The sequence below is a fragment of the Microtus ochrogaster genome, unplaced genomic scaffold, assembly GCF_000317375.1.
Source record: "Microtus ochrogaster isolate Prairie Vole_2 unplaced genomic scaffold, MicOch1.0 UNK62, whole genome shotgun sequence".
NCBI lineage: Eukaryota > Metazoa > Chordata > Mammalia > Rodentia > Cricetidae > Microtus > Microtus ochrogaster.
The window spans coordinates 999,517-1,026,741 of record NW_004949160.1 but is presented as its reverse complement, the minus strand read 5'-3'; the positions used below and the strand labels follow the sequence as shown (position 1 = coordinate 1,026,741).

General features: G+C 55.0%; 1 protein-coding gene across 1 annotated transcript; it reads left to right on the top strand.

Annotated features, from left to right (window-relative positions):
* Nucleotides 1-5,496: 5,496 nt before the first annotated feature.
* On the top strand, nucleotides 5,497-23,324 carry LOC102000029 (cytochrome P450 26B1). Its single transcript, XM_005369832.2, has 6 exons — nucleotides 5,497-6,973; nucleotides 10,221-10,445; nucleotides 17,676-17,951; nucleotides 18,122-18,277; nucleotides 19,495-19,779; nucleotides 20,154-23,324. Exons 1-6 carry the CDS (start codon nucleotides 6,770-6,772, stop codon nucleotides 20,544-20,546), a joined length of 1,539 nt encoding a protein of 512 aa, XP_005369889.1. The 5' UTR covers nucleotides 5,497-6,769; the 3' UTR covers nucleotides 20,547-23,324.
* The last annotated feature ends 3,901 nt before the right edge of the window (nucleotides 23,325-27,225 follow it).

The window sequence follows — 27,225 nt, the reverse complement described above, 5'->3', positions numbered from 1 at the left end:
ACTCCGGCTTGTCTGATTCAGCCTGTGCCCAAGTGAACAGAGTTCATTTACAAATCAGCACACTTGTATTTCTGGGAGCCCTGGGATTTCCGCAGCTCCAGAGGAGGGTGGAGGAAGCAGGTTGTAACGCCAAGCACTGTGCAGGCAGGTCCACTTCACGGTCTGTCCAGCCTTTTTCTGCTGGTGTTTTACCTTCCACAAAAGCTCTGGGTTCCCTGTCACACTTTCTTTTTTCTCCTTGGATCCTGATTGTCCTTCAGTCCTTTGTCACTAAGTGTAACTTGATAAACTGAGCAGAAACACACTACTGTCCCCATCCTTTCAAAAACCGTTGCCAGAGAAAGCACAGGGGAAAGAGATCTGATGTCTTTGAATGGACTTTAAGCAGGAGTGCGTGCAGGCGCGCACACACGCACACACAGACACACACAGACGCACACACACGCACACACACACACACACACACACACGAGAGAGAGAGAGAGAGAGAGAGAGAGAGAGAGAGAGAGAGAGAGAGAGAGAGAGAGACTCATATGCATACCAGGACATAGAGTTGCCTAGGGTGGAAGGAAGTGGAATCCCAGACTTTTGTTCATGGGTCCTGGCCCTGAAGTCCTGGGATAGATGCCCTCCCAGCTCCCAGGGACTCCCCTCATTGTAGGCCCTGGTTGCAGCCTCCCAGTGGGCGGTGCCAGGGCAGGTTTCGGGCTATAAAGGGCTCTTGGCTCCCTGGGTCTGAGGGAGCGCCATCGCTGCGACAGTGTCCCTGCCAGCCACAGCCAGCCTGGGGCACTGCCCATACCCATTGCCATCGGGCAGGCTCTTCCTTCGGACACAGCTCTCAGTTGTGCTCCTTGAACCTTCCATCGGCAAGTCCATTTTCATATTGCTTTGGACTGGGTTTGGGTGTGGGGCAGAGGGAGGTCTGGGTTTGGGGGCTCTGATGTGAGAGGGTGGGGAGATTACCACTTCTCTATAATAGTTCCTTCTGGGCAAGGTGTCTGGAGCTGAGGCCTCCCCAGGTGAGGCGAGCAGTGACTTTGCTGCCTACAAGGGAAAAGAGAAAGTTCTTCCCCAGGGGACTATATGTGGGTGGGTGAGGGGCTCCTTCTAGCCAGGCCTGTCTGCGGAGTTGCGAGTGAGGGGTCAGGCTTCTGCCAGGTTGAACCTTTTGCATGTGGACTGTTACTTATTTTTTAAAAACATCAAGAAAAGAACTGGAGGTACCTGGGTGTGGGTGCAGGGTGGGGCGAGTCTCCTAAGGGACAGAGAAAAATAAGGAAAGAAGGCCTAGTGATAAATCGGCAGAAACTTAACGCACCCTTGGACTTGGTGGCAGTGATCAACAGGATGGCACCTCCAAAGAGTCTGGGGAGTAGTGGGGTGCAGGTAGGAGGTAGTTTGAAAGGGATCCTTGAGTTCTCTGCATAGCCAGACACCCTAAAGCCATGCTGGAGAACGGAGCATTTAGCTCTGCAGGCTCCAGAGAGGCAGTCCCTAGCACTGGGGGTGATTTTCATAATATATTGGACAGCAGGGGTCCAGCCCCTCCCTCAAGAGCAAGGGCACGCTCATGAAATGTCCTCTAACCTGTCCTTGAGTTTCTGGGGCACCAGAAGGCTACCACTGACCTTGTAGCGCCTGTTCTGAGGGAGGGCACAGAGCGGCTGGAAGGTGGGCAAAGGCACAGAGAACAATGGGGCAAGAGCAAGAATCCAGGGCGAGGGGCCGCTTCTTATTTACAGGGATTGCAGTTCCCACCTAAGCTGTACAAAAGGGTTGGGCAGGACCTGCTTTCCCAGAACTGTTACAGGCAAGGGACTAGGGCCCTTTTAAGCAGGGTGCAGAAGGACCTTAGAACAAAACAGAGCCAGCCTGAGACCCTGGGGAGGAGAAAGGGACGCGGTTGAGATGAGCTTCCCCAGGGCTCCTTGGGTCTAGCCGGATAGTCAGAGAGAACTCTGGGGTAGAGTCGCCACTTTTATCCTTCCGGATGCACTGTCCCAGACCTCTGGGAGACACGGGGCAGACACAGTTGGTCCTTAAGTGCCCAGGCGTGCTTTCCACCGCCATCGCCTGGTCTCTTTGTCCCCAGCTTCCCTTTGTTCCCATTTTTACTCATCGCTGGCTAGAGAAATGAAAAGTTTTGGGGTGAAGAAATTAAAGCATCAACCAGAAGAAAAAAGTCAGGGCCTACATTATGCAAATTGAGTATAAAATGGAGGATTTCCTCTGTCCAATAGAGTGTGTCCCAATTCAGGGGACATGTGCACTGGTAGGAGAGGGTGTAGAGCAAACTGGGCACTTTTCTCTGCAAGCGGATATACAAATTCCTTTAAAAATGGTGTTACCTTGCAGCACCGTGTGCAGTGTGTGGAAGGGAGCTGCTGGGTAATAGGAATGCACACGGAGAAGGTCACGGAAGGGACACTGTCCCCTCTCTGTGCACAAAGCTGGGGACACGTAGCCACCCTGGTAGCTTTCTGTTCTGAGGAGTGGGCCTTGAAATAGATCTGTGCACAGGGACTTCTTGAGTCCTAGAGGAATTTGCCTTGCTCCTTGTCTTCAGACTCAAACAGTACTTGAGGCCTCCCTCCACATTCTCTCAGGCCTCTCTACCAAGCCCTTCAAATGTCACCTAGGCAGAATTTCCCTAGACCCAGTGTTCCCTGACTGAGGTTCCCGTTTGCTCTGGCTGATTTCAAACTACCTGGGGCGCTTTGGGGACACTCCCTGAATCCAGGCTTCCCCGCACTGCAGGCAAGAGTTAGAGGCCCTAGATGTGCCAGGACTGTGGAGAGGATTCTGTGAGCCATACAGAGATTACCGGCACTGGCCTGCCCATCTGGATACAAGCAGATCATTTCAAGTTCCCGATAACAGAAGTGTTCTCACCTAGAGCCCTAGCCTGCCTCAGGAGACTTCTGGGTTGAGTCCTAGCTTAGGGACAGTCTGGAAGGCAAAGGCTGTACTCTGTGGTCTAGAGTGGACCTGGAAATGCTTGTCTGTACAGAGACTCAGCCTGGGGTCAAAGACAGTGTCTACCTGTGACCAGGATTCAGGGTTAATATGGTCAAAGGTTTGTTTTAGGAAAGGCTTGTGCAGTGAGCCTCCATCTGGCACGAGCATCAGAAGTCCAGCCAGGGCACTACCAAATTGTCTCTTCTGTGAGTGTGAGCAGCAGAGGTGGCTCGTGGCCTCCCTCTGTGCAGCTAGCCTCTTCACAAGTGCTAGGCACAACCTTCGGGCCAGCCCGCAGCACCTCCAAGAAGCCGTGTATATCACCACTTGTGTTTCTGCCTCTCTCCTCGGTACTCACTGGGACGTGAAGAGAGACACTTCCCATTAGGAAATACTGCAGCTGTTGCTGTGGGCTAAGTGTCCCCGTGGACACTCTCCAGGACCTCACTTGGCAGCTCAGCCACAAGGAGTTAGAATTCCCTCCATGTTCCCGCCCCACTTCACACTTGAGTGGGACGAAAGGCCAGGCAGAGAGGAGCAGAAGAGTTCCCAAAGCCAGAGAGTGGGAGGACGTACTGGAGAGAGTGGACTTTTGACCCGAGTGGGCCGGTCCTGTGGTTTCGGTTTGGTGGCTTAAATGGGGCACTTCCTGGCTATGGATAGGCTCTCGTGTGTATGCCCTTGTATAGGTTCAGTACCCGTTTCCATGCCTCCTCATTGTGTACCTCCTTCTGCCTATGCCAGTGTCCCTCTGCCCACAGGTGGATGGCCCAGTGGTGGGTTTTCCCGAAAGCCATTTCACCTGTTTCATCAGGCAAAATGGAAGATGGTACTTTTGGGAACCTGGCCATATTTTTAGGGTACCTCAAGACAGCAAGGCCCCTGAAATTTCCCCAACCAAACTCTGCCACCATGACAGAGAGATTGGAATGCTGCTGGCCTCATTACTTTTGGTTGCCAAGCAGTCGTGTAAAGTCAAATTTCCCCTACATGGACACACCCCCCCCCCCCAGCTCTCTTATTTCTGGGGCTACATTGGTCCTGATAGAACTGAGTGTCCAAGTTCCAGCTGTTCTGTGGGGTGGACAGCCTAGGTACTTTTAAACTGGACCTCTAGGAATGCCTTCAAATTGGCAGTTTGGAGCTGGTGTTTGGCTAAGAAAAGACAATTAGTGAACGAAGCTGGGATGCTGTCCCCTGCAGATGTAGTACTACAACTATCCACCAGGTGGGGTTCCAGGGCAAAGAGTGAGCGTGAGCCGACCCAGAACTAGGAGCTTGAGCGGAGCTTGCCGAGCTCTGCACGCCCGTTGCCCGCCTTGTCAGAGTAGGCAGCGCTCTCGTAGCAGCTCAGGAGCGCGCGTCTTAGCGACTTTAGCGCATTTTCTGCTAGTGAACTCTAAAGCAGATCAAGTTCTGGATGCAGGGGACGATTAACAGGGAAGGGTGGGTTAGTTTTCTTTACAAACCCAGCACTAAACCACAGTTGGGGTGCCTAGGATGATTTATCATTATTTTCTCTGGGAGTGTGGGAGTGGAACGAGAGAACAAGAGGGCTGGGGAAAAACTGGAGGCACGGGACAGGGAGAGCTACGCGCTACTCAGGCAGATGTCGGGGCGCTGGTGTGCACACTCCGTCCCAGGCTCTCAGGAGAGGTCATGTAACAGGCAGATCCATGGATGCGCAGACACAAGGAAAGACTCCCAACTCTCCACCAACGTCGGGTCGACGTCAGGCGGGAGCACATGCAGGTGCGGCCTGGAGCCACAATCACACATCACACAGACTCACGCTCTGGGCTCCCTGTGGCCGGCTCTGAGCAGGCTCTGAGAAGGTGGCCGGGATCACAAACATGTTTACTTATTCAAACGTATCAATGAACGTTTGTACAGGCCTCCTGGTTGCAGGGGCCACCGCATTTGTCTCAGGCACTGGACGTTTTCCGGGACCAGTATTGCAATTAGTTAGGACAATGCTGGCTGCTGACTTGTAACTACATAATGCGTGGGTTGGGGGGGGGGGCGACTGGGGTGGGAGGGTGTCCTCGGAGGTGTTGGAGAAGAGTTCAGCGTCGGTAGCCCGGGACAGACACAAGACTGGTGACCCTCCAGGCCTTCTATGGTAAGAGACATGTGGATCTTGACAACTGAGGTTTGGAGAAGCTCAGAGGCAATTGGGAGGGAATGACACCTACGTGGTACTTGCAGCCTGCGGGGACCCGCGGAATCCCGCAGGATAGGCTACCGGTAGACTTCTGGCAAGCCCCAACCTATGTGGGCAATCCGACAAGGGCTTTCCACGAGGGGACTGCGGGAAGCTGGAAGACGGGTTCGGGGACCCAGGAGGGAGAAAAGGCGGGAGCGAAGTAGCTTAGTAGCCAAACGGGCAACAAGAGAGTGAGCACCGCGCGCGCTTGTGTGTCTGGAGTGTGTGTGTTTGTGTGTGTGTGTGTGTGTGTGTGTGTGTGGTGTGTGCGCGCGCTGCGTGTGTTCGCGCGCTCAAGAGTGTGTGTGTGCACGCGCGCGGGGGCGTGTGTGTCTCATCTCATCCGTCCGTAGGTGCTGGACTCGGTGAGACGCGGGCGAGAAGGAAAAGAAGGCGCGAGGTGAACTGAGTTTGATCCTGAGGCGCCTACAAGTGGGTCCCCGGCGGGCGGCGGGCGGGGCGGCTGGGCGGGAGGCCGGCGGGAGCTCACACGCTCGGCAGCCGGCCGGCCTCTCACCACGCCTCCCGCTTTGTGAGCGCGCCCAGGGGGGGAGCTGGCCGCAAGCCCACGGCGCGCCTCCCGCCTCTATATAAACACACGCATCGCCTTGCCTTGGATCAAATCAGATTGAGAGACGCTTTTCAAACCACCAGCCCTGAAGTCCTGCCTCCTGCTTTCCCCCTCTTTCATCCCTTTTTGCCGTTCTTTCTTTCTTTCTTTTTCCCCCCTCCTCTCTTTTCTTTTCCCCAACAGCAACTCCAGAGCCAGAGCCGAGAGACTGCGTCCCGGGACAGACTGCCTTTTCTTAATTGATAGATAGCCGGGCTCGGGTTTTCCACCTCCCCCCCCAACCCCACCCCGCCTCACCCCTCCCGCCCGCCGCCGCCGCCCCAGCGCCCGCCTGGGGCTCTGTCGCCGGCTGCGTCCCTTCCCGGCTGCGTCCCGCCGACTCCGCGCTCGCGCTCGGGCCAACGCGCCCGCCTCGCCCGCCTCCGGGTGCCGCGGCGGTTCCAGCCTCTGCACTCGTCTCATCTGGGGAGCCTTTTCCCAAGCCCCCAAAGTTTCTGGGTTCGTTGGAATTTTTGCATTCCGATTTTTTTCCTTTTTATGCACCTAGAAATTTTGAAGGTATACTTTTGATAAATTGACCGCACTTTCCGCTAGCTCTCGGTTCCCCTTCTTTTTGCTCCCCTCGCTTTGAGCAGGGTAGGGAGCTTCCGAGAGGCTTCTGGTGGATAAAGTTTTCCAAAGTTTTTCTAGTGTGATGGTCGAGGGGAGAGCAGGCTCACCAGCTTGACTCAGCTCCATCTCACCTCCCCAGAGCAGCCCTAAGCCCGCGTAAAGGGACAAACAAACAAACAAACAAACAAAGTTACACCTCGAGTCGCCTCGTGTCTCCTCTCTTCTTCCAGGAAATCTTTTTCCTCCCTCTCTTCGATCACCTCGCAGCCTTCAGACCCCTTCTCTGGGCCCCATCTCCTGGGTTTCGCCCGAGGGTTGCCAGGACCCCCGGCCGCAGCCTCCCCTCCCCCGTCACTCTAGTCCGGCCCTCCCCTCCCCCTTCGCGGCCCGCACAGCCAATCCCCCGAGCGACCGCCAACATGCTCTTTGAGGGCTTGGAGCTGGTGTCGGCACTGGCCACCCTCGCCGCGTGCCTGGTGTCCGTGACGCTGCTGCTGGCGGTGTCGCAGCAGCTGTGGCAGCTGCGTTGGGCGGCTACCCGCGACAAGAGCTGCAAGCTGCCCATCCCCAAGGGCTCCATGGGATTCCCGCTCATCGGAGAGACCGGCCACTGGTTGCTACAGGTAAGCGCACTCTCGCCCAGCTGCTCCTAGAGTCCGCTAGCCACGGGTGCCCGGCCAGGGGGCGCCGGTAGCTCGGACACTCGGACGCTTGGACTAGCCGGTCCCCGCCCCGCCCCTCTCTGCCTCAGTCGGCGCCGCCTGGGTTTCCCCAGCTCTCCAGCAGTGCGGCTCGGAGTCCTCGGGCGCCGGGTGAGCTAGTTCAGAGGGCAGATGATGGGGGTTGGGGTCGTGAGGAGCAGAGATGGCTCCCAAGTGTGGTGCGCCTGTGCTGCTGGCGCCCAAGTCTGGAGTCACCGATGTCACTTAGCTTTCGTCTCTGTCTCTGAGCTCCAGTCTGTGTTAGCGTCCTGGGTATCTACCTAGACTCTGAGAGGTAAAAGAGAGGGCCAGTGGCAGCTTGGAATAGCCCACACTAAGACCCGGGCAACATTCTGCAGTGTATCCGGCTCAGGTACAATTGGACTGATATAAGGTGCTACTCACAATTCTGTGTGTGCGCGTGTGCGTGTGCGTGTGTGTGTGTGTGTCCGCGTGCGCGCGCGCGTCTGTGTCTGTGTGTTATGGTGGGAGAGGAAAAAGGTAACCTAAGGGAAATTCGAGGCAAGAGAGCTGAGAGCTCTCAGCTTTCGGGGAAAAGGGTCTGTTTGCTTATTGGGTGGGGACAGTTTAGCAGAGGGAAACTGGGAAAGCTATGCAAGAAATCCAGAGTGTGCCTATGCAACTGGACGCCTCACAACTCCACTCTGGTGACAGTTGGGGCCAGGCTCGTTGAGGACCAGACCCAGGTAAGTAGCAGGCAGATTAACCTGGAGTTAACCTCGTCCAGTGCTAGACAATCGCTTTTGCAATTTGATACACCCCAGGGATTTTTTTTGGGGGGGTGCACCTCTGGTGTAACAGCGGGAGGTGAGTTTGTCAGGCGGGTGATCGCTTCACGGACTTAAGGACAGCCTGAATATCCCTAAACAGACAACCCCAACCCCTCAAAAGGAGAAATGAAAGATGAGCGCGCGTGCGAGGGGACCTATGGGTTTAGACGTGCGAAAGCTTGGCTTGAAATTAATAGACGCGTGCAGTTAGTGCGCGTGGGCATACAGACACACACACACACACCACTGCGCCCAATCGGAGGTCGAGTGACAGGAGAGGAGTGGGTATGGAGGGGGCTTGAGAGATTCCCCCCTCCATTTCTCCATGCCTCACAGTAGGACCATCTCTTTTGGGGGGGTTGCTTGTCCAATTGGGTGGGGTCAACCAATCGGACGATCCTTAGAGACAAAATCTCTTTTGTCTGTTTGTTGTCTCCACGTTTAAAGGGTTAACTGTGGCGGTGGTCCAGGCTTTAGCCGGGAATTTAGAAAATAAAATAAGTCAAGTGGGCAACGGTTCCCCCCTGCTTAAAGCAAAGCCTCGGAATCATCGTTCCCATCCTGTTTCCTGACCTGCCCCTCCCCCATGTCCCTTGCCCCTTTTCTCAGTCCCACAAGGGCCCTTGCGGGTGTGGTGCAGCCAGCACAGAAGTCAGAGAGGCACCCTTCGCCAGGGCATCCGTGTCTCTGGGGGTCCGATCCCCCGGGGGTAGGGATCAGGGGTGCTTAAGGGGTTAAAGCGAACCCTCCGAATCCGGTGTTTTTTTCGGAGTAATTTATCAGATTTTACGGGGGACCTCCAAGGGCTCTCGGTTTCCACTAAGCACCATCTAAACAGAGCCCAGGGCTAAAAATACATTTTTGTATAAATTGGACTCGAGGCCCGAACGGCCGCCCCTATGAAAGTCCTCTTTGTGAAGGCCGTGGAAACGGCGGACAAATAACTCTTTATTAAAGCCACAAAAAACGCACTTTAATTATAGTTAGGCAGATCAGAGGCGGGGGTGGGGGCGAGGCGGCGGCGACCTCGGAAAATTCACAACCCAACTTTTGTGTCGAAAGAAAAGAAAAACAGAGGAAAAGACGGGAGAGGAGAGACGGAGTGAGACCGACCGAGGGAGACTGCGCGGCAGACGAAGACGGGAACCCCGCTCGGTGCCCCCCTCTGCCGCACCCCACCTCCGCCCGACTTCTCTTAAAGGAGCCGGCGCCGTCTAAACCGGCGTCTGGATGGGGGCGTCCCCGACTCAGCCCCTCCAGGTGGCGCGGGGGTTCCGGCTCGTTCCCTGTCGCGAGCCGGGCCCAGAAGCATGTGGAAAAGCCATTAGGAATCTGGGTTCTGTAGTCACTTTTCGCATCTGGGGCGTGTTCACTTCTAACTGGAGTATAGTTTCCCTTGGAGAAAGGAAAGTGGGGCGGGGGACACAACCTGGGAGAAGGGGAGAGTTCTGTCTCCGGGTGGAGGGAGCCACGACGCGTTCCTGAGAGAACACGAAGGCGAGAGCCCCGGCCACAGTTCTGCAGTCCGGCGGGAAAGACTGCACAGGTGGCTCTCAGCCTCTTTGCACCGGGTGCACCCTGGCGGGAGAAGAGTTAAGGCGGGCTGGGTGGCGAATAATATGAAGGTTTCCGGCACTACAGGCAGCTGGACGTGGAGCACAGGGATCGGTCAGGGCCCCGCGATCCAGTTACCTGCGCGGGTCACCGCGCCTCAACCCACCGCCCCTCAGAAGCACCTTCCTGGTGCTCCAATTCCAAATTTCAGGGCGGTGACAAAAGTTCGTCCCAGTTATTCCCAGGACAAATGTTTCAAGAGAGTCATGGCTCTGGGCCCAAGACTCCACCCTGCGGAGCCCACGGAGGGCCACACCGGAGCAGAGAGGAAACTCCAACCCCCTTCTCTGGGGACAGCCTTCGGGCATGCACAACTCGCCGCTATAAATAATCTTTGGCCTGCGGCCACCCTGCGGGGTCTCGCCAGTCCGTGGCCTAGAGCCTGGAAATATTTATTCCGAGAGACTGTGCCGAGCAGGGGTGGGGGAGCAGGCTCCAGCTTCAGGTTCAGTCGTCGGGGATACCCCCCCAAAAAAACATTACCAAAAACAGCCTTCCGTGGGTGCCCCTGCATCTCAGTCCTCCCGCATTATTTATTTCTCTTCAGGTCCCACTTCCCAGTCCTAATGCACGCTGTGAAAAATAAAACCCATAAGTGTGTGTGTGTGTGTGTGTGTGTGTGTGTGTGTGTGTGGTACATGTGCGCCTGCGTTGAATATTGGGGGATGACAGGAACCGGATGGCCGGTGCCTAGGGTGGGGCTGGATGCAAGGGCATCAAAGAGTCTCTGTGAGCCCTGAGAGGCTTCTGGTGTATTCCCGCAGGGTTCCGACTTCCAGTCGTCGCGCCGGGAGAAGTATGGCAACGTTTTCAAAACACACTTGCTTGGTCGGCCGCTGATCCGTGTGACCGGTGCGGAGAACGTGCGCAAGATCCTCCTGGGTGAACACCAGCTAGTGAGCACCGAATGGCCGCGGAGCGCACGTGTGCTACTGGGCCCCAACACGGTGGCCAATTCCATTGGCGACATCCACCGCAACAAGCGCAAGGTAAGAGCGCAGACCCTTGCCTTTCTCGGGTAAGGAGCACAGAAATCTGAGTTTCCCTGCCTAGAGGGTTTCCTGCCCGAATCCGGGCTCGGCTTGGGCCTCCTCTTGATCCACACTGATGCACCTTTTGACCAGCTGGCCCACTGCACGGTGGCACCACTAAGGTCAGTGGGGCCTGCCTGGATATGGTCTGGACAAAGCTTGTACGTGTGGGGTCTGCAGTGATGGATGCGGTTGCTCAGTGCGCCACAATACTGAAAAAAAGAAGGGGGCGGGGCGGGCTGTTCCACCCTCCACTCCTCAAACCTATTTCTCAAAGTTTCCCCCAATAAAGCCCCAAAGACCGATCATGCTAAAACCAAACCTGGCCGAGCAGCTACAGGTTGCCTGGAAGGCGATTCTGTCGTGTGTTGCAGGACTGGAGATACTTTGTGGGCAGCGGTCTCCTTACCTAGCCCCGGGAATAGGTTGGGTGGGCTTGGGGCCCCTGCCCTGACTGGCTTGCAGGCCGGTGGGGGCGGGGAGGACAAGGGCTGGGAGAGCAGTCTAGGTGCGCTGAGGTTCAAAGCGCACCCAGCCTCCAGAAAGAGGAAGAGAAAGTGGGTGTTTATCCGGTGGATTTCCCGAGCTAGAGCAGAGACGCGCAGCGGGCGAGCCAGAGCGCAAGCAGCACGCCTCCCCGCCCCCTCCAGCTGCGCCGCCGCCACCGCTGGGCTGGGAGCGCGGGCGGCACGTGCTGTTTGAACTGCAGTAACCCGAAGGCTGAGCCGGCCGGCGGGCGGGCGGGGCGCCGGCCTTGGGCTGGAAGCCGCCAGAAGGGAGGCTGCAAGGCTCCTTCACTCTGTTTTTTCCATTGGGTCAGAGGACTCGTTCAGGTTTGGAACCTAAGAAGAAGAAAGGGGCCTCTTGCCTTGGGGAGGAGCACTGGAACAAGGAAACGGGTGGACGGGACCGCGGGGATCATGCCCTTTGCCAACAGCCCTACTGTTAGGTGGTCTGGGTAACTGGGGAGTAGTGGGACAATCATTGATGCAGCTTCTGAGCTTTGATGTTCTCCCTGGCAGGCACGAAAGAAACCACACACACACACACACACACACACACACACACACGAGAAAAAATTCAAAGGAAGATGTGCAGGTCTCCCAAGAATTCTACATAAGGGCTTCTTAAGGCCTGACGGGATGCTGGCAGCAGTTAACACAGCTTGCTGGCAAATGGGGGCTGGGCTGGGGGCAGTGGTTATCCGCTTGAGTTTCTGAGACCCCCATCAAGGCTTCTTTGCAAGGAGCAAAGAGAAAGAGAGCTGCAATCTCTGGGAATCCAACTCCATGCTACTGTCTCCTCACTTCCTTTCAGAGGCTTGGTGCAGAGGGATCTATGATTTAGACTGAGATTTGAACCCCCAGTCATCACTCAGCCTGCAACATTAGCCTGCAGCACTACCAGGACCTGCCTATTGGGGCTGCAGGAAGCTGGGGTGGGGCAAGGTGCTGAGAGGAAGGAAAAAGTCTTGACCAGGACCAGAGTGAGGTCCAGCTCCCCTCAGGGCTCAGCTCACACAGGGCTCTGGCTTTGGCCAATGCAGTGAAAGCTCACCCTCTTACAGCTCGGAGTTGCCCTGTCTTCCAGGAGTCAGGTGGGAAAGGCCTGGACAGGAAAAGCCAAGGTCTAAGTCCACATTGTCCATCTGAATGAAGCAAGGGGACAAGGAAGGGAACGGGACAGATGAATGGTATGCCTGGGGAGTTGTGGGGGAGTCCCTTCTTCTGAGCTCCTGGCCTTTTTGCTCTTGGGGATAGAGAGTGGTCAGAGGCCAGAACATATTGACCCAAGCTCCAGAAACAAAATCCAGAGGGGGTTTCTGTATGCGTGCTTGCTTTATGGTGGTCACGTAGGTAGGATCCTTCTCAAGTCACCCTGAAATGTGTTCTGGGATCCTGTTTACTTAATTTCATAGGTACTAAGAAGTGAGGAGCTTGATCCTTGCCCTCAGGAAGTAGAACCTGATAGGAAGGACAAGAATTGAATACTCAGGGGCCATGTCTCTAAATGGTCATGTTGCCCTGAAGAGATAGGTCAGTTTTGAAGATGCAAAAGCCTGGAGGGCACCTTATGGCCAGAGTGAGGGTGATGCAGCTCACATTACAGTGAGGGCCACGCCCCAGCCTGGTTAGGATGAATGTGCAGGAAGTGGGGCCCAGGTGTGCTGGGACATGGCTGGCTGAGAACTAGAAGAGTCACTGTTTCCATCGAGGTGGGTGACTACCCCTTCTCTGGGAGGTCTAGCCAGATGTGTTGGGAGAGGGCTTCTCACAGGCATCCCTGCATGCACTCCACATGTTGGCCCTGGCTGCCCTGGTGGTCTAGGGCTAGCAGGGGTGGGACTGCATGCAGAACTCCAGAGTGTCCCCCTAGGCTGATTGCATCACCCCTGGAAGCCAGGCCTCACGCTCCCTCCTTGACTCTTCCTTTGAAAACCCTCCCAACCTGGGGCAGAGGATCCTATCTGACAGCTTGTACAGAGGGGCTGGCCAACTGCCCAGGAAGGATAGGTGGAGTCTGGATGAGGAGGTAGGGGTAAGAAGTTGTAAGAGAGAAAAAGAAGGTAGCTCTTCTGGAAAGCCTCCTGCTCTCCAGCCACGTTTCTCTGTAGATGGAGCTGGGTCTTAGCACTGAGAGACAGGAGACCCAAGAGCCCACGGAGTGCAAAGCCGGTTTCCTGTCCAGCAGGTGGGCAGAGCCCAAAGTGATCGATGGTAATAGAATCATGGGGGAGGCCAGCCCAGCCCTACTAGGCTCTGGATACCTCTGGCTCATCACACAGGCTGTAGCCATAGACATGCTCACATGGATCCAGGCTTGGTTCAGGGCAGAAGCTTCAAACTGCTTCCGGGTCCATAGGGAGGTAGGTAGCATAGCCAGACAGCCCAGCCGCAAGGGAACGAAGCCTTTGTCCTGCTAGACGAACTCCTTCATCCAGAAATTAAGGTAGCTCCAGCAAGTGGGCCCAGGGGCTGCCGAGAAGGCGGGTGGCAGGAGTGGATCTCTTTGAAGGTCAGTGGGGGAGGAAGCCCAGGCCAGCTGCCAGGGCATCTGGGTGTGGGCACCTCCCTCTGCTTGCCCTTGTGCAGGGAAGCAGGCAAGGTGAGTGTGGGGCTTCTGTTTCCTGTATTCCTTCCGTTCTGTCCTTCCCCTCATGTCTCCTGCAGTCCCACTTTGTCCTGCTGATAGCCCCTCACCCTGCGAGCTTTGAAAAGCAAATGTGACCTTGGTGTGGTGAGGGGAGGCTTGGCTGGAGTCTTTTTCTGGCCCTGAGCCCTGATGCCATTCATTGTAGCTATCCTGGGCTCCCCAAGCCTAAAAGATTGGTGTGAACCAGGGCCTTAAGGATCCTTACAGCTGGGAGAAGACTGTACTCTATGACGTTCCAAAGTCCTTCTCTTGGCTCTCAGCTTTCCAAGGGGGGTTTGGAGCTGGAAGATGGTAAGCAACTGGGCAGCCAATTGTTCCCCACCCTTCTAGTACTTTGGTTGGGGGCCTGTGGCAGAGTTTAGGTAGCAGGGTACTCACATGGGGAGGGAGACGTGTGCAGGTAGGGTAGAGGGCTGCTTGGCTCACCCTGTCTGACTGGAAGGGATGAGTGAGGACAGATGTAGGTGAAGGGGAGCCAGGTGGCATTGCAGACAACTGGAGAATGACACCCTCTTTGGTCCCCCTCCTTACTGGAATCTAAAGTACACACCTTGGCGTCGCCCCTTTGCAGGCCGCTGCCGGCCTTCCGTTATTCTTTCCACTCCACAGGCCGAGGATCCGGTGGCTTGGCTGGGTGGCCTGCCTGGCCCCCACCCCTCCTGGGCAGCAGCTTCCATTCCTCCTCAGCTGAGTCACTGGTTGGGCAGTGGGCTCCCTCTCAGGCCCTGCCCGCTGCTGTGGCTGCCCGTCGAGTTGCCCATCCACCCTCAACTGCTTGCTGATCAGGCGGTACTGCTTCTGTGGAGCTGTGGGCTTTTACAAGGTCACCTCCCCTCCCAGAGACACCAGATTAGAGAGAGGCAAGAGAAAGTCTGGCTGGGAGAGAAGATATCTGTAAGAACAATTAGAAAGGATTTAGGCTTGGACAAGCTGAGGTGAACACTCTAGGCTCTATGCAATCAAGTTCTTTCCACAGGGAGAGACAGACAATGGAGGTAACTGTGTTACTGGGGAGATGGAAAGGGCCAGGGAATGTTCTTCAGGGATGTTTAGAATAGTCCTCCCTCCAGGCTGTCTTGTGAGTCTATGGGGATACTGGGGTAGGCATTCTGAAGTCTCTTCCAGGATCCTCTCTCTTTGCCCTCCCTGCACCCATTCCCTTGCCAAGTCCATACCTGCTGCTTGATCGGCAGAGCTCTGTTGGGGTTTGGCTGCTTCCCATGGACATTTGTGTGGCATTCTTGGCTTCATTCTGGGAATTCCCAGGGAAGACCCCATGAAACACAAAACAACCTGGCCACTGTGTTGCCTGTGGTCAGGGCCAGTGCTCCTGGGCCAGAACTGTCTTCATACTGAGCCGCTCCCAGGCACCTTCCCCTGTGCCCCAGGCCTGACCCCAGTGGCCAGCAGCCTCAGATCCAACAAGCTGATGGGGCCCAGGCCTCTCCCTGCCCTGGCAGGCACCTCCTGCTGTCCTCCGAGGTGGCTGGTGGTTTCTGGGCTGCCCCGCTTTGGGAAGTGCCCGCCTTGTTAGCCTTGGGCACAGACCCAGAGATGCAGACCTGGCGTCGTCCCAGAACCTGGGAGGCCCCTGAATCTCTAGAGCAGCTGAACCAGAGGCAGGGCCATGGACTTGGAGGCTCTGAGCAAAGGCTGCTGCTTGAATGCTTGCTAACAGCCTTTGCTTGGTCCTCATGCCTATGCTTTCTCCACCTTTCAAAGGGGAGCAGGAGGGAACTGGGGGGCATCTGGGTAGAAAGGGACTTAGAAACATCTAGATGGACTCTTCAGAAAACCAATGGGGAAACTAGACGCAGAGGCGTGGCCAGCCAGAGACTGGTCTAGGCAAGAGCCTGATCTTTCACTATTCTTCTTGGGACTCCAGGGGGAGAGTGGTTTCTGGCCTTTCTCAGGATCCCTTCCCACTTGGGGACAAGTATGGACCCCCTGCCACAGAGTTCCTTGCTCAGCCCCAGACCTCTCCATGTCTTTCTGGGTTGTGCCTGCCCTCCTGGGCCCCTCAGGCCAGAGAAGTGATTCAGTTAGCCGTCGCTAGATGGCGCAGGGAATGTAACCTAAGGGGCACAAGGGGCTCGCCCATTATCCCAGTGGGCCCCTCTCAGAAAGCCCTTCTTTTGTCAGCCTTTGGGGTAGCCTGTGCTGGCTCCCCAGGGCCTTGGTGCAGTGTGAGGTATGGGGTGCCAGGCTGTCTCCACAGGGCTCAAGTGCCATTGGGCTGTGCTGCTGGGAAGGGCTTCTTCTTGAGAAAGTAGAATAGGTTCTAAGATGCTCTGTGTCTTGAAGACATCCCAGAGGTCTCTTGGGTAGGTCTTACCATCTTATGGATAAGGAAGTCAAAGGGTAGGCATCATGACCCTAGACACACACTGACAAATCCCTTATTATAAGTTATGCCTCTCTGGACACCCAATCTGACCTTCCTTACCATTTTCTTGCTGTTTCCCGATTACTTGCTTGGCTTTGTCTGGTTCTGGTGATATTGTCCCTCCTGCCCATGCCATCTTTGGGCCCAGATCTCCACTGGGCCATTTCCTACCCTATCCCATTTCCAGGAGTTTGCTGGTTCTCAGCCAGTGTGGCCCTGCTGTCCCCTCCTGCCCGGTAGCTGGCTTCTTCACTGTGTTTTGTCACCAAGAGTTTTCCTCTGGGTCTCCCATTGTTTTCTGGTGACCCCACAGAGCTCTGTTCTCTGTAGAACCCTCTTCTGGTCTGTAGTCACTAACTGGACTCCTGAGGGCGAGGGTCCACTTTTCCATTCCCCGTTAAGACCCCTTATCCGAAGGCTGAACCTGCTTCTAAGAATACCAGGACAAGGGCTCCAGCGTCCAATATAGTCTTCCTCTGGAGCCCCCTGCCAGGAAATTCTCCAGAACCCCCAAACTGGGCAAGGTGTGAGTGACCTAGAAGACCCCCTGTCACCCTTGTTCCTTTAGGCTGTTTCTTGGCGGTGAAACTGGCCTGGGCAGCATGGTCCTCCGGCCCTCACTGGCCTCGCTCCCCTCCCTCTGCCCACTGGGAACCGCGGAATGAAAGTGCTATTGTGTGAAATGGCTGGGCCACTGAAGGGCCAGCACTGTTATTTCTGCAAACCAGCCCTCCCATTAGCCATGCAGGGCACAGGCCAGGAAAATCTTACCTTTTCCTCCATTAGCTGACTGCAGGGGAAATTCTCACATTTACAGCTTGTGCGGTGGTTGTGTTTGGGGGCAAACGGGAGGGCCGTGTGCTTGTGTGGTTTCACGCGCACGGGCGGGTGGGCGTCCTGCCTGCACTCTTCCTCTTTCCCCAGCTCTGGGGGTGCCTCCTGCTCTGGATTTGTATGTGGGGATATAAGTAGACCCACAGGCTGTAAGTAAATAAACAGACACCCTCCCTCTCTTGGCCATCATGTGTGAAAACATACTGATGCTGGGGTGGAGGCAGGGCACTGCCCAGCCAATCAGGGGGATGGGTGCAAGGCCAGGAGATGGGAACAGGGACCTTGAGAGTCCTAGAAGATGTTCAGAATTAAAGGTCTGACTTTGCGATATCCTGGGTAGAACACTACTGCCTCGAGGCCTGGCCACACAGTGGATGTTTGAATGGTTCAGCCTCTACACGTCCTAAAATCTCCACCCATAGTCATTACCTGAGGACTGATGACAGTTTGGGTCCCTAGAAAGTCCTGTTTTCTATCTCGCCATAGGTTCTCTTGCCTGCCCATAGTGGAGCAGAGGAGAGCCGTATATGTGCTAGAAACAGACACTTGTGAACCCCCCCTCCTGACACTTCTGCCCAAGGTCCTAGGACTCAGATACTCCCTTCCTTTGTGTGGCCCCACCTTAGCCTTTGTGGTGGCCCAAGGCTTGGAGAGCCTTCGCTCTCTCACAGACACAGGTGGTAAAGTGATAGCTCAGTGCAGGGAACTGCACAGGGATCTGGGTTGGGGCCACCCTCGGGGAGCTTGGTAGGAGGAGTATGGGCAGCACTCCCCCTGGCTGCAGGTCCCTTACCACCTGCCTCTGGGCCCTTCAGGTCTTCTCCAAGATCTTCAGCCATGAGGCGCTAGAGAGCTACCTGCCCAAGATCCAACTGGTAATCCAGGACACACTTAGAGCGTGGAGTAGCCAGCCGGAGGCCATCAATGTATATCAGGAGGCCCAGCGACTTACCTTCCGAATGGCCGTGCGTGTGCTGCTGGGCTTCAGCATCCCTGAGGAGGACCTGGGCCATCTCTTTGAGGTTTACCAGCAGTTTGTGGATAATGTCTTCTCTCTTCCTTTGGACCTTCCCTTCAGTGGCTACCGAAGGGTGAGTATCCGATGCAGGCAAAAAGAGGGTGCTGGGAGGGAGCACAGGACATAGGAACAGGTAGACGAGGGCAGAGGTGGCAATGGGCTGGAACTGGAGCCTTTCTTATGTTCTGGAGGCTTAGAGAGAGTCCTGCCTTTGGGAAGAGCTGACAATCCGCTTTCCCCTAGGGCATCCAAGCTCGGCAGATCCTTCAGAAGGGCCTCGAGAAGGCTATCCGTGAGAAGCTGCAGTGTACCCAGGGCAAAGACTACTCGGATGCCCTGGACATCCTCATTGAGAGCAGCAAGGAACATGGCAAGGAAATGACCATGCAGGAGCTGAAGGTGGGTGGGCAGTACCAAGCCCCACTGTGGAACTCCCTTGCTCATCCCTCACCCAGAGTGCGGGATTGTCTGGCTGCTTTTGCTCCAGCTTTCTGAGCAGCAGTGGAAATAGCTGCCTCAGTGGCAATAGCGGAAGCAGCAGAGTGGCATCCTTGCCCTTGCTCTGAAGGATGCCTGGGGCTGCTCTATTCACGGTAGCACATGGCCTGGGACTGTGAGCACTATGTGCTGGGGTGGGTCTATCCTGTAAGCTCTATCATACCCCTATCCATCTCTTGTTCTTAAGATGTTCTGGAACATTGACCCTCAGGCCTACAAACCAACTGGCGGAGGCTTGATGGCATCTCCCATTGAGCTGGGTTACTCCTCAGTTCATTCCATGGTCCTGAGAAAACACATGCCCAGAGGCCACTCCCTGGAGGCCAGCTCCAGACTCTAGAGATGTTTGGTTGTAATACGGACTCCCTGTTCTTACCGATTACCCAGCCGTGCTTGGTACTCTTGTCCATTCCACTGTCTGAGCACAGCTGGCCTCCATCTTTGGTCCTGCAGGGAGAGTCTTGTCTGGGGAACTCTTCCACTTGGGAAGGCTTGTTCATGCCCAATCCACACCCCCATTCTACACCCCATTACCTGGTATCTAGACTTCTCCCAGGAAGCTGGGGAGAAGCTGCTGTAGCTTCATTAGCAAGTACTCAGACCTTGGGATGATGGAACCTCTGGGTTCCACTGCAGTCCCCTCTTGGGTCCTCCTGGCTGCTGCATTGTGCTGCTTCTAGATCCTGCCTGCCCTCTGACCACTTCTTCTGGTGATGGAGGAAGAAACTGGGGGTATAGATACCTAGTTACCCATCACACACACACACACACACACACACACACACACACACACACACACACACACTACAGAGCCCTTGCAGCATGTCCTTTCTCTTCCTGTGAGCTCACTGAGCAGCCCTGCTGGTGCTGGCCATGAGTCCCAGCACCAAGCAAAAAGTGACTGAAGCTCTGGAGCCAGCAGGCCTGTGTCCTGCCCTAAGTCATAGCAATGCTTTTCCAGTCAGGCTGGGGGTCAAGCTGCGTCCCCCAGGAGCCTTTTGAGAATAAAGCTCAGAACAAAAGTATTGGCTGCCAGAAGGTAAGGCCCAGTACAGATGGGCTCTAGAGAAAGCCAGCTGCGTAGGTTAACCTGTGTGCCTGTCTCTCTGTTGCCGCAGGATGGTACCCTGGAGCTGATCTTCGCCGCCTATGCCACCACAGCCAGTGCCAGCACATCCTTGATCATGCAGCTGCTGAAGCACCCTGCTGTGCTGGAGAAACTGCGGGAGGAACTGCGGGCCCAGGGCCTGCTGCATGGTGGTGGCTGCCCCTGTGAGGGCACCCTGCGCCTGGACACGCTCAGCGGCTTGCGCTACCTGGACTGCGTTATCAAGGAGGTCATGAGGCTCTTCACGCCCATCTCTGGTGGCTACCGTACCGTGCTGCAGACCTTCGAACTGGATGTGAGACTGGGCTCTAGTCACCGTGGTAGTGGGGTGGCTGGGGCTCTGGCTAAACGCCAGGAAAAGGTGGCCATCTTGGGGTCCTCAGCATGGGGGTGGGGGTGGGAGGCAGGGAACGGTGCCTGATTCTAGTAGCTTTCAAGCTTGTGGGAGAGACCCCAAATGTGGAGCTAAATGAAGCCAACCTGTGTGTCACATGGGATACTGCTTGTGACCATGTGGAGACTTGAACTAACAAGTGGGGGGTGGGGGAGTGGGGAGTGGGGGGGGCATGCCTTTGGTCAGAGACAGGCTGTGAACAGCTGAGGATGAGTACAGGTAAGTGGGCCTCTTCTGGCTCTCACCACTGCACCCCCTGTTCCATCGCCCTCCAGGGTTTCCAGATCCCGAAGGGCTGGAGTGTCATGTATAGCATCCGAGACACTCACGACACAGCGCCTGTGTTCAAGGATGTGAACGTGTTTGACCCTGACCGCTTCAGCCAGGCACGCAGCGAGGACAAGGATGGCCGCTTCCATTACCTCCCATTTGGTGGTGGTGTGCGGACCTGCCTGGGCAAACACCTGGCCAAGCTGTTCCTGAAGGTGCTGGCAGTGGAGCTGGCCAGCACCAGCCGCTTCGAGCTGGCCACCCGGACCTTCCCCCGCATCACTTTGGTCCCTGTCTTGCACCCTGTGGATGGCCTCAGTGTCAAGTTCTTTGGTCTGGACTCCAATCAGAATGAGATTCTGCCTGAGACAGAGGCCATGCTGAGTGCTACGGTGTAGCCTCACTCTGGTCTCAGCCCAGCCCAGCAGAGGGGTTGGGGACAGAGACAGAAACCTGTGGGGTGAGGAGGGGGGCTGGGTGGGAGGCCAGCAGTCCCCCTATGCTGTCCTCCTCTGGCCTCTTCTCTGGCAAACCCTCCCCAAATCCACAAGGGCCCCGCCTCCTCCTGCCTCCTGCTCTCTTGGATCTCCACTGCCCCCTAGCTTAGCTCCTGAGACAGGGCCGGGACAGGGCTCTGTGTGCCCACGACAGTGTTAGCGCCAGTTGGCTGAGCCGCAGAGCAGAGTATGCTATATAGCCTCTGAACGCTCCCTCCTCTTACCCCCTGTCTTTTTGTTGGTGGTCTGGTGGTTGTGAAGGCAGAAGTGAAGACAAGAGGGGGACCCCTTGGAGCACTCTTTGGCACCCTTCACCCTCCTTTCACTGCTCAAATGTGTCCAGAACAGCATCTTGGGGATTCTCACCTAAGCTAACCTGGGCAGGGCAAGAGCTGCCGCCAGCCTTGAGGGTGCCCTGCACCAGCCTGACCAGTCTGGACATTGGAAATTACCTATTGCTGCTATTTGTTCTCTCTTCTGACCTTGGGGTACAGGAGCCTATAGCTTAACCCCCAGCATCTTTGGGGTACAGGAGCCTATAGCTTAACCCCCAGCATCTTTGGGGTACAGGAGCCTATAGGCTTAACCCCCAGCATCTTTCTTGGTGGCCCTGGGCAGGCACACTGGCGCTCCTCCCCTATGGGACCCACTGAGCCAGGTGGGTTTTGGCTACAGCTGCCCACCCCTGCTCCCTAGCCCGTATTTATTCACTGACCTTGGCTACACTGAGGTCTGGAGCACACACCCCACACATCACCAGCTCTGTCCTGGCTCTCCTTTTCAGGGTTTATGTGAGGCAAGCAGACAGGTCTCTGGTCTAACCCAGCTCCCTGTTGAGGGTTAATGTCAGAGTCAGACACCCAATGTCTCTGCCTGGTGGTTTTTATCACCTCCTCGCATCTGTTAAAGCCCTGGGCTTGCGCATCTGGGGCCACTACTTCCTGTTCGCTCACTGCCTGCCCCAGTGCCAGCCACTTCCCAAGTGAGGATGTATAAGGATACGGGTTCTCCTGAAGGGACTTCTTGCCTCCCCTTCCTTAACCCTCACTCTCTGTCCCTTTGCTCTTGGGAGAGTTCCCTGCCCCACCCCCATCCTAAACCCACCCCACCCCCATGCCACTGTCTGCCAAGCCCAGCTCAGGGTGTGGGCAGAGATGAAAGCGAAGAGGTAAGGTAGAGAGAGCCCTCCCTCTGCAAAGGCTCAGGCCCCAGGGGGTCTGGAGACACTGCAAGGAGGTTGCCATAGAAAGCCTTGGAGAAGGAGACCAGAAGGAGGAAGAGGACAGGCATAGGTGTGATTTGTCAGAAGTGGTTCAGTTGCAGAGCAGCCAGTGGGGGCAACTGGGTGGAGGAGGAGGGGCTCCTGCCTCTGCCTTTTTGAGGGCTGGCCACTCAGGACCCCTTTTGGAAGGGTGTGGGGCTCTGGTGAGTCTCTAGGCAATTTTGTCTGTTTTCAGATTTCTATTTGCTTTTGTTTTCCATCCATTGTTTTGTATGTTACAAAGGCAGTGGGTCCTCTTCGCAAGAAAATAAAAACACAGAATGACATCCCACATCAACCTGACCCTAGATGACCACTGTCATGTCTCACCAGCCAAGCGGGACTCCTCTGTAAGCTGTGCTTCCCAGATGTTTCAGTGGTCTCCTGCATTTTCCTGACAGAACCGACACAAGCAAGAACATTAGCACAGATGTTAGCAGCAAAATTAACGTGGACTTAAAAATAAGTATAATCCCCCAATTTCCTTTCCCAGATCTGAAACAGACCAAAATGTGTAAAGACTCATCAAAGTGTATGACATAGGTGCATGCTGCCCCCCAAACCAGCTCAGTGCCTGGAAGGTTCGTTTTCCTGCGCGCTAGCCCCGCTTGCCTGCAGCCATCCAGTTTGGACTGAAGATGCATGCAGTAACCCTGGCCCTGGCGAGGGGCAGGGGCACTGGAGGGTCCCAGCAGGCTTCAGGGGTCTTCCCTTTTGGGGGGCCAGCCCAGGAGGTGTGGAGAGGGTGGGAGGAAGAAAAGACGATCTGCCTGGATGGGTCTCAGAGGTGACAGGCAAAGGGGCCTAGCCCAGGTGCCCTCTGTAGGTGTGTCTGTCCCGTGTTCGTGTGTTTCATTGTGGTAGCATTAATGGGTGATGTTCTCTCACATTCCTAACTATTGTAACTTGACATTAAAAAATTAAACCCCACAGAACTTCCTGCCACGGGCTTGCAGATTGAAGCACTTTCAAAGTTAGGCGCTGGCGTGTGCGTTCTGGGCAACCATTTTGACCCTGCCCAGATTTCTATTATTTTATACACATTTTTTTCATAAATGTTATAATTTTGTGTCTGTCTTTATAAACTATTATAAGTACTATTTTTGTTATAATTCAAAATAGATATTTAGTATAAAGTTTTTGCTGTTAAATATTTGTTATTTAGTAAAATATGAATTGTTCTTTATTGTAAACTTGGTTCAAAATATTAATATGTTTTTATCACAGTTGTTTTAATATTGATAAAGCACTTGTGTGTTTCTTTTTGGTATGAGCTGGTGCCGCGTGTGTGTTTTGCCTGTCGTGTGGTTTTGATGTGTATATAATATTCCATGTTGCATATCACAACAATGAATGTCATGCATTTTGTGAAATACTCAATGTGGCTCTTTTATTGGCTTCCATAATAAACTGTGGGGACTCACCCTCGTCTCTGTTGGCTGTCTGGTCTCTTGTCCTTCAGAGTCAGTGGGAGGTTCCTGGGTCAGCAATGCCCAAACCAACCTGTCAGGAAGTTCTAGACTGTGGATGGAGTTCGGCCCCACATTCCCACACATGGAAAAGGTTGTGGCAAGGTCTAGGGCCTGATGGGGAAACTGGCAGCTGGGAGGGAGGCCACACCCATTGGGTGGGACTATGATCAGGTATGCCAGGATTTTGCACTGGAACCAGAGACCCAAGGCTCATCCATCAGTTTGAGCAAGGATGGCTGAAATGCATAGCCATGGCAGGTACAGGAGCGGGTCCCTGTTCTGACCTCAGCCTCTTGCCTGGGCAGGTGATTTTCCAAATCTTTTTCACAACCATTATGGAATCTAGTACATCCCACAACCACCTATGCTTGGGAAATGGACCGAACAAAATAAACCAGGTTCCTGCACTGTAAGTTTTGAGCCCCAGGATGGTCATAGGGGTCAATATGCCACCAGACTACAGTGCTCTGCAAGCCACTTTGATAGCTGAAATGTCCCACTCCTAAGCTATTCCACAGTTGGACTGTCCCAGAGACCTGAGGGGTGGAGCATGCAGAGGCACAGCCTGCAGGGCTGGGACAAACAGTGCCCATAGGGATTCTAAGGGCCAGGGCTGTGGGTATGTTGGAGGATGCTAGGAGCCAGGATGCTCTGTTGGTGTTACTTCTGGTCCTCTTCCATCCTGGGATGGCTACTGCCGGGCTGGCCTGACAAAAGTCACTGTATGGTCACCTCAGTTCTTTCTAATAGTCTGACCAAGGCTCTGCCCAGGTCCAGGCACACTGGGACCCAGGCATGCTGGGACACAGGGCCTTGTTTGCCTGGGACACTGGCCACCCCGGCAGCTGACAGTGGCACTAGGGCAAGGCAGTAACAGACCCTGGCCCCCTGCTCTTCTGTATGGTGAATGCAATCTCCCCACTTTCCATCCCTGGGTTTGCTCACCCACAACCTCTTGCCTTTCTCAGAGTGGAAAAGGCAGGGGAACCTTGTTCCACAAAAGCAGAATCCTGCAGTGGTGGTGACCTCCTGAAGGCCACAAAGAAAAGAGAGAAGGTGGTGGCATAGGGATGGGTGCCCACCTTGGTGGACAGTGCTCACGGCAGCTCCCTTGGGCCCAGACTCTGCCAGCAGTAGCAGCAGTGTGGGAGGCAGTGGTTTGTCAGGGTGTAAATTCTACCCATCCCAGTGGCAGCAAAGGGAAGGGAAGCACAGCCCCGGGTGTGCCCATGACCTGATTGCCCTGCCTTGGGCTGGCAAAGAGGCAAATGGGGAGCTGGCCCTGGCATCACCTCTGCCCTTGCTTTTTTCTCATGGCACTGGGGCCGGGGAGGGAGACAATGGCACTAGCTCTACTCCCCTGCCTCCAGGCAGCTGCCAGCTGGAATGCCCAGGTCTGAAAGGAGAACACAGACCCTGGACGACAAACAGTGATACTGTTTGTTCCTGGACTGCGGTGCCAGTTTGGAGAGAACTTGGAGGGTGCACATTCAGTCACCTTCCAGCATTTTCCTGAAACCGCCTTGGCTTTAGCTGGGGGCTGCCCAGGGCCTCAGGGCCAGTAGGGTGAAGTGAACAAGGCAGGTGAGGAGCAGGCAGTATGCTCAGTTGGATAAGCCTTGAAGATGGGAGGGAGGCAGGGAGGGAGGGAAGGAGGGAAAGAGAGAAATAAAGGATTGAGGGATGGAGAGAGGGGGAAGGGATGGAGGAGGCAGCAGAGGGACAGTGAGCAAAGGCTTCCTTCCTGGCTGAGGTTCTAGGCTCTGAGTCCGGGACAGCTATGGGGAGAGCAGCCTGAGGTCTTTGGTTCCCACTTCTATCTCGCAACCAATTTTATGTGTGTCGGAAGAGCTGATCTGGCCCAGGGTTCACCTTGCACTAGCCTTGCTCTCTTGGGCTTCCCAGATCCTTAATCTGGCCATATGGCTAGGGTACTGGCTAACCTAGGGTATACGCTTCCTCGGAGGAAATAGGGGTGCTTTGAAAGCTGGGATGCTGGCTGCACCCATAGAAACTTTCCTTGTCTTATCTGGCTAGGTTTTCTAGACCTTCCTTCTCAGAGCTTCTTGCTCTGGGACTCTGGCTTTAGAGAGATGGGAGGTAAGCAGGGCATAGGGTGACTGGTGACCCTGGGGTGAATGAGGCCAATAGCCTCAGAAGCCTTCGAGGTTTGCCCTACAAGAACCTTTGTTAGCCCATTTGAATCACACCGACCCCTGTCCAGCAAGCTGGCTTCTTCTGATCAGACCCCCGGAGTAGGGACAGTCAGCAGTGTCTGATGGACACCCTGAAGCAGAGGCCAGAGGACACTTTCCGAGCTCCTTTGTTCCTCCCTGGCCTCAGTGGTCAGTGGCACAATTCAGGTTCTCAGAGCTGGGCAACAGCGGCCTGGTCCCAAAGGCTACCTCTCAACTTACCACAGAGCAACCCAGCACCAACGAGACTGCAATTGCTCCCTTTGGGTCAGCAGAAATGCCCCTCCTGTTTCTGCCTCTGACCTCTGGACATCCTGTCTGTTTGCCTTCCTTCCCTTCTCCTTCCCTCCCACCCCGCTCCTTCCCTTCTTCCTCCCTTCCTCCTCTGTCCTCATCCCAACACTTGAAGGTTGGGGACCTTACTTCCCTTTATATTGCAGAGAACATATCCTCACCACCAGCATGGCTTCCATCTCAGAGTTCCTCTCTCACTTGGGGATGGGGGCCTCTCTTTGAAACTGTTTCGCAGTTCTGTGAGCAACTCCCAGTGCTGCAGAGAGAGCAGGATTAAAGAGCCCCAGAAGGTTGAATCACAGAAGCACACGCATGCGTACACACTTACATATGTATGCACACATAGAAGGTTTTGATAGGGAACTGAAACTTTAACACACTCAAATACATGTGACTTCAAATTTATTTAATTTTTTTTTTTTGCAAGTATACACGTGGGAGTTGGAGGACAATTTTTAAGAGTCAGTCAGTTCTTTCCTTTCACCACGTGAGTCCGACAGACGGGACTCAGGCCAAGCATCTTTACCTACTGAGCCATCTCCCCGACCTCCATGTGTGTGAAATGAAGTATAATACTAAGGACTCACCCAGGGTGTGCACAACTGTGCGAAGAGCAAGGCCACAGCTCCCACGCAAGAGCTCTCATGCTGACGTCACCTCTTTTGGATCCCGACAATGCCTTGTGGCTATTGTCCTTGTGTTTACTTTGAAATTACAACAGGGTCCATGCTTGAAGAAGCTGGAATAAACACCACACCCCAGGCCTGCATTTATCTTTGTACGTGTGTCCATAGACTGGTTGCATCACACATGCAGACACGCAAGCACACACACGCATGGACACATGTGCACACACACACATACACAGCTTTTTTAAAAAAAAAAGAAACAATGAGCAATTTGTCCTGGAGCTGTCTCTCTGAGGACCCCTACTCTGCTTAGGGACCTGTGTGGATGCTGTGGCCGGCAGACAGCTTCTAGAGAGTGCCAGTGTTCACAGTCCTCAGAGAATGACCCACCCAAAGGCATTCCGGGCTCTGCCATCTCCAAGTCATGGTTGGCGTCAGACCCAGGGACGCACAGAGCTTCTGTCCCAAGAGCAGTACCCCTGGGAGGGTCAGTTTCAGGGCAGAAACATTTCTGAGTGTCTGTGAATGCTGGTGTTGGCTAGAGCCTGGGGCTGAGTCTGGACTGAACAGCTTTTGTAGAACAGGGGGTCTCAATTTGGCTTCCAGGTGACTTTGGGAGGCCTGGTTTTTTGCATGTTCCTGCCTGGAGGGGTGAGCTCCTGGCTTCCACAACAACTCAAAAGGGTCCCGAAGAGATTCATTAGGGTTCTAGGTTTGGGCAGCAACAGC